The sequence below is a fragment of the Paroedura picta genome, chromosome 6 (genome assembly GCF_049243985.1).
Source record: "Paroedura picta isolate Pp20150507F chromosome 6, Ppicta_v3.0, whole genome shotgun sequence".
NCBI lineage: Eukaryota > Metazoa > Chordata > Lepidosauria > Squamata > Gekkonidae > Paroedura > Paroedura picta.
In genome coordinates this window covers 70491600-70505031 of record NC_135374.1, presented here as the reverse complement: position 1 = coordinate 70505031, position 13432 = coordinate 70491600, and the positions used below count along the sequence as shown (strand labels likewise).

At 39.5% G+C, this 13432-nt stretch overlaps 1 protein-coding gene across 11 annotated transcripts in view; it reads left to right on the top strand.

The window, feature by feature from the left end:
• IL1RAPL1 (interleukin 1 receptor accessory protein like 1) overlaps positions 1-13432 on the top strand; it is a 937510-nt gene that overhangs the window by 895534 nt on the left and 28544 nt on the right. For all 11 annotated transcript variants that reach the window (XM_077342993.1, XM_077342992.1, XM_077342999.1 and 8 more), the window contains one exon: positions 2529-2674. In XM_077342993.1, coding sequence (XP_077199108.1) covers positions 2529-2674 — 146 coding nt within the window. The remainder of the gene's footprint in view (positions 1-2528; positions 2675-13432) is intronic.

Sequence of the window (13432 nt, the reverse complement as noted above, 5' to 3'; positions counted from 1 at the left end):
CCTCCCTCTTCAAGGCAGGGCAGCAGTAACAGGGCGGTATTTATTTATTATATTACTTATTATTTTATGTATATCCCGCCACTCCCATAGCATGACTTGTGATGGGTTACAATCATAAATATACATTAAAAAACCCTAAACAATAATAAAATCCCTATTAAAAACCACCCCCAGGCAACGAAAGATCTGGGGACCCTGTGATGGTGCAGTGCCTTGGGGGCAATTCCAGGGGTGCTGGATGATAGGATGTACTCCTTTGCACTGTACTATATGGACCTCACTGCTATTTAGAAGATTTCAAAAGGGTGTTGGCCAGATTAAGGGACCATAAGTCTATCATTAGTTATGAATCATATTAACCAAAGTGGACTTCTGTGCTTAGAGATGTTTAATGACAGATGCTGAGGAGCAGCCTGAAGGTAGTTTGCAGTTGCAGCTTGTAGGTTTCCCTGTAATCTCAGACTACCTACTGTTTGAAACGGGATGCTGGAATAAATGAACCTTGGACTGATTCAGAATGGCTACATTTATGATCTTATATAATATAACTAGATTTGAAGCCCATTGTATCACAAAATATAATGGGAGCTAGCCATTGCCACCCTGGTGCAAAGCCCCGAATGCTGTTTCCCGCCCCCTCCCACCCTATGTGGTGGCTTCAGGGATGGGAAAGAGGCTGGGCTGGGCCTGCCTTTTTCCCAGCCCCGAAGCCTCTTTCCCGCCCCCTCCCACCTGAGCCAGCGGCTTTGGGGCCAGGAAAGAGGCAGGGCCGGCACGTCTCTGATGCACCGGCCCTGACTTTTTCCTGGGGCCGAAGCCTTTTTCCCACCCCCTCCCACCGGAGCCAGGGGCTTCGGGGCCGGGAAAGAGGCAGGTGAGAGGGGCCCAGAAAGAAGCTCTGGAGCTGGGAACAAGCTGGGAACAAGGCCCTGCCTCTCTCCCGGCTCTGAAGCTTCCTCCCCCCCTGCTACCTCCTGGCCAAGGCCCGCCGCCTACCTGGTGTGTTGGCAGGCAGGCGGGTAATGACGGCCGTGGCCCAAAGGCAGCCGATGTTGTTGAGGGTGGGCGGGTCTGCCGATTGGGCCCTTTGCTTGTCAGTCCGGAGGAAGGGGCCAATGGATACCCTTCCCCATCCCAGACAAGGCCCACCCCAAGGGCCCTTACAGTTTTATTTATAACACTCCCATAGAGTGGTTAAAGATAATTGTCTAGGGGGAGTCAGAGAGGGAAATGAAGCTGAAAAGGTATGATAAAAAAACAGAAGTAATACAGGCCAGGAGTTTATATATTTCTTGAAATAAGCAGATAATTATATGGGTGCAGGCCATGAGTCTTGTAGACAGAGTAAAATGATGGAGAAATCAAATCTGCAATATATATATATATATATATATATATATATATATATATATATATATATATATATATATATATATATATATATATATATATATATATATATATATATATATATATATATATATAATAACAGGTAAGCAGAATTAAAATTATAGTATTTGACATCAACAAAATATGAAATCTACAGTTTTACTCCAAATATGCATTTATTTTATCCCAGTACATTTTATTTCACTACAATGTACAAAATTTTATGAGAGCTGATGTTGTATTGCTTATTGAAACTTTTTTTCAGAGATATTTGGCTAGAGACAGCTTTTAAAAGTTTAAAAGAGATTGTTCATTTTGGTTTGATCATTTTATACCTTCTTAGGGAGACCCTGAAGTATTTTTATTTTTTTCTTGAGAGGTGATAATATTGTAAAAAAATGTCTACTTTTCTGCTTCCAGTTGTTAAGGAAGAACAAGAACTAGTGAGTCATCTCCACATTTTTACACTCAGAGTTCTTACTTCCATCCTCCCTGGATGTATGTATAGATTAGCAATGAAACAGAAGTTCTCTGTTGGAGTTATGTGTGACTTGAGAACAGCAAACATATTTTGTCTATTTTATTAACTTTTTGCCTTATTTTTTCATAATATTCCTCTGTATAATTACATCAGTCACAATACATGATATTTCAATATAGCAAGAGATTCAGAGTTTTAGCATGTCAATCAAATGTACAAAGTTTATATGTTTTATAGATCTCTGCTTTTTGTCTTGTGCAAATCTCTTATGAAAAGGGGCATCCATTTTTTTTTGTGTTAGGACCAACAAATAATTACTTTATTCAAACTTTTTCTATATTCCATACTTTCAATAAGCCCTTTATAACTTTTGAAAGAGCATGTAAACTTTTGCCAACATTTTGTACATAACCCTTGTATCTTGTCAGGATGTGCTTAATGTCAACAAATTAATTGCAGCCCTTATTAGCATCTTCAAAAATAAACAATAATAATAAGAAAAGGATATTATATAACTTAGCTAAGATTAAGAGTATACAGTAGCCAGTTTGAAACCAGAATGTTTCTATTTGTGAGAAACATCATATCAGAATTATCCTTTGTTTTGATATTTTGTAAATTACTTTGCTTATGAATAATTTGATTTTTCTTGCACCAGAGTTCTTAAGGAACATCTTGGAGAACAAGAAGTGTCCATCTCATTAATCCTTGATTCAGTGGAAGAAGGAGACCTTGGAAATTACTCTTGTTACGTTGAGAATGGATATGGCCGCAGACTCGCCACCGTTATTCTACTTAAAAGGGGTGAATTTACTTTTTTTTAATGCAGATGATTTTCAGTATTATATTTTATAAAACTATCAACTGATTTATTCTCTAGATCTCTTGACAGCAAACGTTAATTTTACTTTCCTGCTGCTGGGCATCAGGATTTTAATGAAATAAATAAGAGGGAAGAACAACATTAAAACTGGCTGTGCGTTAAAAAAAATATAGTTGAATATACTATCTAATAATGTTTATACAGAAGATCCCTTTAACAACTGGGGAATACAAGAACTAATAAAAATTTACTAGGGCTAGCTGGCAGGAAACTATTGATGATAAATGTAATCATTTTCTGTAAGAAATAAGCCTAAATAATACAATTGCAAGGTTCAAATCTATCATGGAAGGGAGACTGAAGAAACTTGCTGCGTAATGAAATCCAGCTTTCTATGTTTGTTCTGCATTTAATATTTTTGAAAATTATGAAAGGTCTGACATTCACACCTTGCTAAAATTTGGAAACTGGGGAGTAGAAATCCGTATACACCATGAGTGATCAGATCTCCACTGATTGGAGACAAGACACACACAGATTTCTAGGCACCTATTGTGTCCCTTCTAAAGGCTGGTGCTGTGTGTCTAGGCTCTCATGGCTGAGTGGCAGACAACTGCTAGACATGTACCCCCCATCTTTTGTCAACCTTTTATTAGGATTTCTGACACTGGATGATGAACACAACAAAATGGCTACCACAGGAGGCAAAGCCAGCCACAAAATGTCAGGGAATTAAGTTTTCCATAAAGCTAATAGTAAATCTTCAATATTTTAGGCAGCTGTTCAGTTTAATGAGATGCATTTTAATCTTCATCGCCAACCAGATCTCCAATGATCTTTGATTAAAAGCCCTGCTGGGCAAAAGCCCCACTGGGATGCACTTTCTAAAAACACCTGGTAAAGGTTTTATTGGGCACCATGGGGCCCATGGATATCACATAGGGATCTCCTAAGGAAGACCTTGCCCACCATGGACAGATGAAATGAAAGCAGTGAACAATCTGATCTAGTAGTTAAAATGCAGCCAAGCTTTTTCTGTACAGGTAGTTTTTTGTAGTTTGTACCACCAAGGCAACTGTTAAGTGTCCATATAAACTCCTTTTGGACCATGCACTAACCCTGTTCACATGTTATAGTGAATATACACATACGAATAGCATATATGCATGTATCCCTGTTTGTAAGAAGCAACCAGCATGTGTGCACTGCACATGAAACCAGGGACCAGAAGCTGGATAAATGTGAAACTTCTATTGTCCCTCTTCAAGCCCTTGTACCTTACAACTATGCCTAATAGTGCTTCTGATTAGGCTTCTGGTGCCCAAGTACTCTGGTATATGTTTTGACAAAAAGGCTTATTAAAAGAGAACTATGGAGAAAACATAGGGAGCTAAAGAGAAGTAGCTATTAAATCATCAGATATTTTCCAAAGCATGGCATAGAATTTATAGAGGGAAATGTAGGGGTACAGGAATTGAAAAACATATAGTGAAATTCCTATGTGCAGAAGAATGTATGTAATAATGGTTTCGTGATAGCTGAGAAATAAAATGAGAGAGCCCAAGACTCTGACCGAGTGGGAATTCTATACCAAGGAATAGCCAGAAGGAAAAGTGGAAGAGAGGGATTTAAAGAAGACTTCTGCAGGTACACCCATTAACGGTTACTTTTAAAGGGCTGCTAGCTAACCTATCCATTTAACCTGACCATTTCCAGCCATTTAACCAATTTGTGGTTGACAGAAAGGGGACACGAACTGGCTAATTTAATTCAGGGAAATTTTGGTTCAGTTCAAGGGCTCTCATGAAAACCAAAACAGAATTTTTAGGTTTGTGCCCATCACTACCCTTCAAATGCAAAAACATGCAGGGAAAGAAAGATCTGTGTTTGTTGATGGCTCCAGTCACTGGTCTTGATCCACAAACTTGGTCATGTTGAGATTTAAATATGGAACCTGAAAGAGCTTGCAATTGGCATCTGAGGGCCATTCCGCACAAGGACCAATGTTGCCAATTGGTTTCACAAAGTGGAAACGGTATTGTAAATAGTGGAATCTCGGCGTGCTGCATACCTTCATTTGTAGTGGAATCCAGCACTGTTTCATTCATTCCCCACAGGTTTCGCTAGAAAGGAAGTGATTTTTTTCTGTGCTTGTTCCCGCCCCTGGCCATCAATCAAATAGAATAGCCAATGGGTGGTTATCATGCTCCCAAAATGCCCCTTTCCCTTTAAGCACAGGTTTTTAAAAAACATACACACATACATGTTGCAACGAATATGTGTTGATTAGTTGCAATGGAGAGACCCATCTAGCTGGCGTGTGAGCTGGCAATTCATCGTTACCATGCTCCCCCGAGTGGAACCCCCCCCCGCACGGGTGCAATTTTTGGCCAAAATTAAAGGGAACTGGTGAACAGGGGGCTGTGTTGTGCTTGGGGACTTAGGGGAGCTTTAAAGCACTTCTGTGGAGGGACTGTAGCCGGAGAAGCCTCGCTGACTGAATGAAGCCTTGCTGGTTCATTGCTTTCCCCGCTCTGAGGGGAAAAAAATGGCGATCGCTTCGCCGGAAGTTCAGAGGAGAGAGCCAGGAGGAGGGACTTTGTTGCAACCACTACATTGAGAACACACATGTATTTTTCGCAAGTGTTGCAGGTTGTTGGAAAGAGTGTAGCGATTTTCTGAGGGTGAATCCACTTTTCCCGATTCCCCAGAAATCGCTACAACGAAGCGATTTTGGCGTTAGTGTTGCAGATTGCTCACGACGTCATGCGGAACGCAGTTTTAGTGGCAAAAACAAAATGTAAGACTAGTGCTATATTAAAGTTATGCAGAATGGCCCTCAGTTTTTCTATCCTTATTTTTTTTCTTGTATTGCTCTTCGCTGCACTATTTTTTTTCTTAGATGATAGTCTGAAATGCTAACCATTGTACTGCATGAACATTTGTGAAGCAGCTGCTGTTTAAGAGTGTAAGCAGCTAGTCCTGTGTAAGTCATATTGGCGTCATTCATGTGGTTTCAATTTGCTAGTGGCACATGCCAGATTTGGCCCTGATGAGTCCTCCATCAAAGGCCCTGGAAAGGTCCCTGATTACCCTCTGCTTTTTAGTGAAAGGCTTCAATTGACTCTACTGCAGTTGCCTAATAGCAGTGGTGGTTTTTGTTATTTGGGGTCAAACAGGCAGACAGATGCATGCACACACACATGCACTCGGTACTATATGTTTTTAAGATTTCAATTTTTTTTTTGTTGCAAATTCAGGCTTTTCTCTAGTAGAAAAGATGTCAGTTCATAACCCCAATCTCTGTATTTAAATATCCACAGACCATGTTAAGAATGAGATATATTGATGTGAAGTCACCCCAATCTAAATTACTTTGTATTTATCTCTATTTAATTGCCAGTGTGAAATCAATGAACTTAGATTAGTTAATTCTGCATAGGATGGCACAGTCAGTTTTAAAAGATCCTTTGGATTATGCAGGTTGCTCGGTTTCTTGAGGAACCTTTGATAAAGGACCTTGTCAAAGGTCTTTGAATATGGGAACATATATTAGCCAACAGATCAAGCTTTCTCAACCAGGGTTTCTCAAATGGGTGGGAGTTATTTAATTTTTAATATTTGTTGAAAATGTATTGGCTTATATGGTCATGTTGACCTGCTCCCCCCCTCCCCAAATGGGCAGTGATAGGCCTAGAGAGAGTAGAAAGGGGAGGAGCCTCTGGTGGGCATGTACACAGCTATACTTCCTAACCATATTTTGCACAATTGCACAACTTCTGGGATTGTTAAACACTCTATCCATCCTACATTCTTATACTTCCATGGGATTTAAATGCAAGCAGGCATGAAGGTTCATAGTTTATACATATAATAATAACTCCTAATAATGCAGTAAAATATAATTATAAATGAAGATGAAACTAACATTCAATGCCATACTTGAAATATGAGGCTTTCTCTCATCATGGAACTAGCCTCCTGCAGTCTTATTTAATTACAAAGTAACTTGGAATTGCAAAGTAGCCTTTAATTGCCTTATGATTTCTTGGAATGTTCTGAACTTTTTGAGGCATATTAAACTTCAAAAAATATAGGTTTTTTCCTCCTCTACCCCCAGTTCGTATTTGTATCTAGTTGTGTCTCAAGAGTCTAACTCTGACTGCGAGTTGCATCTAGCATCATGAAATGTCCTTCTCCCAGCCCTGTACAGAAAATTCCTCTACAATGAACATGGGAAGAGGGACAGAAGTCATGAGTGTGCTGATCCTCTATGTTAGTACTGGCTTGTAAGCACAGGACCTATGTATAAAAGATGTTTCAGCATTTGCACTCCCTCATTGTGGCTGGTGACATTCAGAAATCAGTGTCCCTGATCACAAGGAGTCTACATGTGGGAATGTCTTCCATGCATTTACACTTTGCAGGTGAGCCTGTGGTCTCAGAGAAGCAGGGGATCTGGCCAGGACGTTCATCCCCAGTGTCCCTCCCCCACAGAGAGGTTGTACATTTAGGGCTCCTGGCTAGCATCAAACATCTCCAACACTGAAAAGGAGTCATTCCTCACTTCTCCCTATGTATCATTTGTCAAAAGATAATTTGTAAACTTTTAGTGAAAATTCCCAAGTAATTATGGGGGTGGTGGAATGTAGAAGTATGTTTTCTCCAAGTAGCTATAATAATGCTAGAGCATTATTGGGTAATGGGTTTTTTCCCTCATCATGTTCCTCATCATGTTCAAATGGCCTCTTAAAACTGCAGTTTATTGAGGAGAACTATAAGGGTTTCCTCAGTAAATTTTCCTCAGTAAAGTTTCCCTCAGTAAATTACTTAGCAAGTTGATAACAGTAAGATCAGCATAACCCACTAGTGCCTTCCCACACATACATTAACCCCCACAACAGCAAATTGTTTTAGAACTTTTCCTTAGGTTTCACTTTCTAGAACAGTTTTCAACCTTGCTTTCAACCTTTGAGAGTGCAGTTATCCCTAGCTTTTTATATCTTATGAATGTTAGGGAGAAGAAAATGTCCTATTCTCTTTGATAAAAGATGAACTGTTAAAAGTTTTATTTTGTTAGAAGTTCAGAAGCATAATCCTATATACAATTCAGAAAAAGAAGTAACACAGCCTGTCTCTCTCAAACAGAAGATCATACATGTTGTGAGTCCTTTTCTGTGATTGAACTAGTACAAGAGGTGAACTGAAAGGACATTGTGGGGAAGAAGTATCCCATCCCCCCTGATTTTACTTCCTCCCATCTGCCCCATATTTTCTGTCATTCTTCCTCAGTCTTTTTCTCCCCATCACTTCCCTATCAGTCTTCCCTTCTCCACCCTTCTGTCACTATTCTCTTTCCTCTTTCTCCCCCTTATCTTTCACTGTTCCTCCCCCCACACTCACTGTGGTGCTTCCATGGCTTTTGCTTCTTTTTGCCTCTGCCTGCCTCAGACTCTATCGCCTCAGTGTAGTGGTAGTAATAATTACCCTTCTTCATACATCTCCAGATTCACTGGGGAGTCCCACATCATCCCTGTTCTATCACAAGTCTTCCCACATCAGGGGGGGATCATCACCAGAGAATTCCACACCTTCATTAGTGTTGGCACCTGGGGCAGAGTGGGACAAACTGGCAGGTCTTACATCTCCTCCCTACCCTATTTCAATTTTATCTTCATAGTGGTTGAGGCTTTTTCATGGTAAACACTTTTCTCATAGAAGAATTTCTTCAGTTCCATTGTATTCAGAAGCGCCTTCAAAAGAGCAAGCATATTAAATTTGTTCTTACACAAGATGAACTGGGTCCTCCACAAATGTATCCTTTTAGTGTCATATGTACTCCCCATATGTTGTAAACCGCCCTGAGACCTATTGGGAGAAGGGCGGTCTAAAAATTAAATAATAATAATAATAATAATAATATGCACTTCCCATATTTATCAGCTAAATGTACAAACTTGGTATACGCTTCATCTGATGTATGATTTCAATTAGTGATCTCCCATGTGGCACCGATTGGTGGGTTTCCTGATATGTTTTCTTAGGCTTTGGTGATGGAAATCTTGAATAGATCAGGGGGTAAGTAGATTTCTATGGCTGCCTACTAGATGACTGATTAATAAAAAAAATTCAGCTGGAAAAGGTGCATCACATGCATATACTATCAGCTTGTCCATAGAAAGAGACCTTTGTAGAGGTACAGATATTGCTCCATGGAAAGCATACTTGTTGGAAACATAAAACAAACAGCTGTGCCTCTTTGGATCAGAGGGAATTTCAGAAGCTCAGGAGGCACCAGTTTTTTGTGTGGAGTGTGCCCATTCCAAAACAGCTGCCTCTCACACAAAAGAAAACTCAGCTTGGATCCTACCAGTATTTTGTGACCGATACACACTCTTAGCTGCCATTTGTGGTTTATTTAAAAAGTCATGCAAGAGTTTTACTGTCATTATTTCTCAGTTTGTAAGGTCAAAAAGTTTTTAAATTGATAAATATATGTTGAATCTTAGATGCTCTGTTTTATTATTTTAATTTGTTATGACCTGCCTTGGATGCCATTTTTTCTTGCAGTCATGCTTTGCTTATAAATATTTATATAACGAATAAATAATGAATACCATTTCTGAAAATTTCCAAAAGAACCCACCAACTTAACTAAGGGGACCCACATTAGGCAATAAATTATGAGATAGCTCCGTGGTCCTTCCTATTAACTTTCTTAGCACTTGCGTAATAGAAAATTTAACTTTGCAATAAAATTGCATTGAGAGTTATGCACTTGTCTTTTAGTGGTTGAACTGTTAACAAATCTTTAAATGTAACATGGCAATACCAGGCTATTTTGTAAATGCAAGAACAACCAGCTTGAATTTCTATTGTGTTCACTTTTATTTATTAGTTACTTATTTTTCAATTTATACCCTGCCCCTCCCAGCATGCTGGGAGAATCCCTAATTGGATCTTTCCAGTGTATAGTGTTGCCAGACCACCCAGTGGAGGCAGGAGTCTCCCACTAACAGTTTCCTGCCAACGGGCCCATCTATCAGCTGTCCCAATGGGGGAACTGACCTGGGAAAAGGCCCAGATCTTTTACCGGCATGACACAGGATGCTACATCACACCAAATACATCCAAGCGACTCTCTGATATTTGGGCAAAAACTCTATGGTAGAACTCAGTTTTACTATAGAGTCTTCACTCAAATACCAGAGTATCTCCTGGAGATTGCTAGTATGATGATATCACTTCCTGTGTGATGCCATTTCTCTTTCTTCAGGTAAGTCCCCTCCCCTTCCCCTGCCAGTTTCCAGTATACTTTCAGTGTATTTTATTAATATAGTCACATGGGACCCCCAACACTAACTTAGGAGCTTGTACCGGAAGAGAGGTTTTTCTACCACATACTGTTTCACCAACTTCAGCTCTTGTGAAAGGAAACAAAATGAAAACCCATTTGCTTTTTAAATTAATAATTAGTAACAGACAGCACACAATTATTGATAGCAGGGCTTTATCAGATTATATACTATAGCCTTCCACATCTGCTATGCCAGAAAATACTTGAACAGGCATTAAAAACTCCCTTATAAAGTAGATTCATAAACAGGGTATGGAACAGAGAGCTGCATACTCCAGTACACTTATCCATCAAAAATGCATTATAGTGTTTGATATAACAACATCACTGTGTATTATGAAGTATGGGATATTATCTCAGGCCATTATGTGTAAAGCCTCTCAGGAAACTAAGTAAGTGGTAGGTGCAAGGTTCTGAGAGCACCTTTTCATTTATTTACTTCTTTGTGCAAGTGCAGCTAATGATAAGTAAATTACCTCTGTGACATTGCTGAGGAGGTTTATCAAAAATTAAAACCAGGTGCAGATCAAAGATACATCCCAGAAGTGCATGTGATAATTATAGTAGGATTAGTGTAAAATGAGTGCATTTATTACCCTCGATATCATTCAATGTGTCTGGAGAACATTAGTACTTTATTTTAATTAGCTGTTTCTTTCACTGTGTTGCTTGGTCAAACAATCCCAATTAAAAAAATAAAAAGTATACCCATTGGTCAAAATGCTTGTAGCAAATCTTGTTTCAAATTGAAGCAATTTATTTAAAAACAATCTCTCTACAACTGCAACAGCAATCAATGAGCTTTTCCCTTAGAGGAGATCTCCACTTGTGCTACAGAGGGGGGAAAAAACATTGTTAATTGCCTGTATCTAAATGATTGCCTTGCCCTCAAATGTTACTCTTTGGCACTCATTCATTTGTTGTGTTTAACAGGATGCTATTTCCCTTAGGAAATGTGTGGTAGTTTTCCTCTGCAATTTTTTAGAGCTCACTCTTGGTCTTTAAACAGGACAAGGTCTATAATTTTAATATCATAACACAAATGCTTAATAGACATAAATATTTTTAATATTAACTAACCTAATAACTAAACAAAAGTTGTTTTAGCTAATATTATTATGCCAAACATTAAAGTTATCCACAGACTGAAGTGCTGTTTGAATAGTGTATTGGGGTGATATTTGTTGTTGGGTTGTTTTGATAATGCCCTCCTCCCACTGGTATCTCCCATTGTTCATAAGTATCTCCTGTCCTGTAGGAGTAGAATTTAAGTGACAAGGGATCAGTGGCCCACAGCAGGAGAGTGAGAGGCAAGTCTCACTCTGTTGGCCTTATGCAACTAAGTTGGAGTTCATGAATACATGACGAAGAGAAAAGAAGGGAAAGAATGTTGTTTCAAAGTTGAATCCCACAAGTCACAGGGACAGTTCCTAAAATAAAAAAAAATGAAAGCAAAATTTAAAAATAAATCTTGCACACAATTTTGAGAACTTAATTTTGTGCAGTGTGCCTCAAATGCTAGAATTAATGTAGATGTCTGGGATATACGGCTAGAGGTAGTCCCAACAAACTCCATAAGGTCCAAAAGAATTCTGGGACACACTACTGGTTAATACAGATTGGCAGGCATGAGGCCAGTTTCAGCGGAATGAAGGAGCGACTCACTGTTTTGGCTTAAAATTTGGCCACAGCTTTTATTAACACATACACCTCCCATAGGAGAGTTGGTGCAGCATGGAAAGAGAGCCAATACTAAACAGCCCGCTGGCTGCAAACCTTTATCCACATACCAAAAGGCACACGTCAAGATCCCCGCCGGGAATACGCGTTATCTTTTGTCTTGGATAAACTAAGAAGGGAGTCAACCTGTATAGGAAGCCAAAGGGCACAAACCACCTTGACAATCCCTAGAGATGACTGGTCATAACGATCAGCGTTGTCCTACCCCACTGAGTAGTCTACTGCTCGTTACCACCACCCCTTTAAAGGGGCCCCACCCCTTGTGGGGAGTCCGATCGCACACCGGCTCCCCAGAAAATTGGCTCAATACCATACGCAGACCCCGCTGTGACAACAAGCAATAACATATAAGCAGAACAACTTTAGCAAAAGGGGAGGGAGGGTGGGTCGTTTGCCTGGCCGCCCGTCAAAGAGGCGGGAGAAGACCTGGCAGCATCTCAAAAAGACGCTCCCGGCCCCGCCTCCCCTCTGGACATGCACGCTGCTTCACACAGCGTGGCAGCAGCCCAGCTGGGAGCTGGGAGACGCATCTACCCTCCGCTCGCCCCCAGCCAGCCAAAAAGCGGCTCGGATAAGTCCTCGACGCCCGTTGTTGACCAAGGAAAAGTAGTATGTAAAACAGGGTGTCACAATCTGGAAAAAGTTATGGATGCTTGCATCCCATTAATTCACTGGGACTTAACAGTACTGAACCAAAGAAATACATATTAAGTGGGGATTTTATAGCTATGGTGGTGAAAATGTCATGAAAACATTTATCAAATTCATTGGACAAAGGAGCATAGCCATTCAGCAACTAGCACAATTGTTGAAAGGGGAAAAATCTATGAAATCTCTTGCATTTAATCTTATATTAATTCTGTACTTATTTTTCTATGCTAGTATTTTTCCCATACCTGAATGCATCATCATAACAGCAGGGACATAAAGGGTGTATTTTGCACCAAGTAAACTAGCACATTAAATTTCCATCTTCTGGTTACCATTGAACAGCTGCATCACATGTGGCATAAAGTGATAAACAAGGCTATGGTAAGCCAGTGCTGTGTAATTTCCATTTCCATTTATTTCCTAAACCATTTTACTACTATTCTAATGAAACTGTTGTAGGGTTTATTTATGTGAAGAAAACAAACATATTTTGCTTACAGATAAGAAATATTTCAAATATGTGGATGGTCCTGATCTTAAAATTGTAGAATGTGAAGTTGTTTGCATTACATCTGTGAAGAGAATGATGTGGAAAAATAAATGCTTTATTAAAAAACAAAATCATATTTTAATTACATTTTCTTTTCTTTTAGAAAGCAGTGAAGTTATTTTTAAAAAGCAGCCACATGCATCACAGTAACAAAAGTGTAAACATGCTTAGGTAGTGAAAATAATATTATTGCTTACGTTTTTCTTCTCTGGCTTCTTATTTAATTGAATACATTATATTGTATAGTTATGGCAGAAGAGTGTAAAGAAAATTCATATGTAACAGGGATTAAATTCCCTAACAAAAGTTTGAGGAAAGACAGTGATAATCAGGAATCCTGAAATAATTGAAAACTTAACTCACTGACATCTGAGGTCCAGAGTGGTCTCAGTCAAGGATCGGTGTGGGGCCTCAAGTGTAAGCTTCCACTGTGAGTGGGCT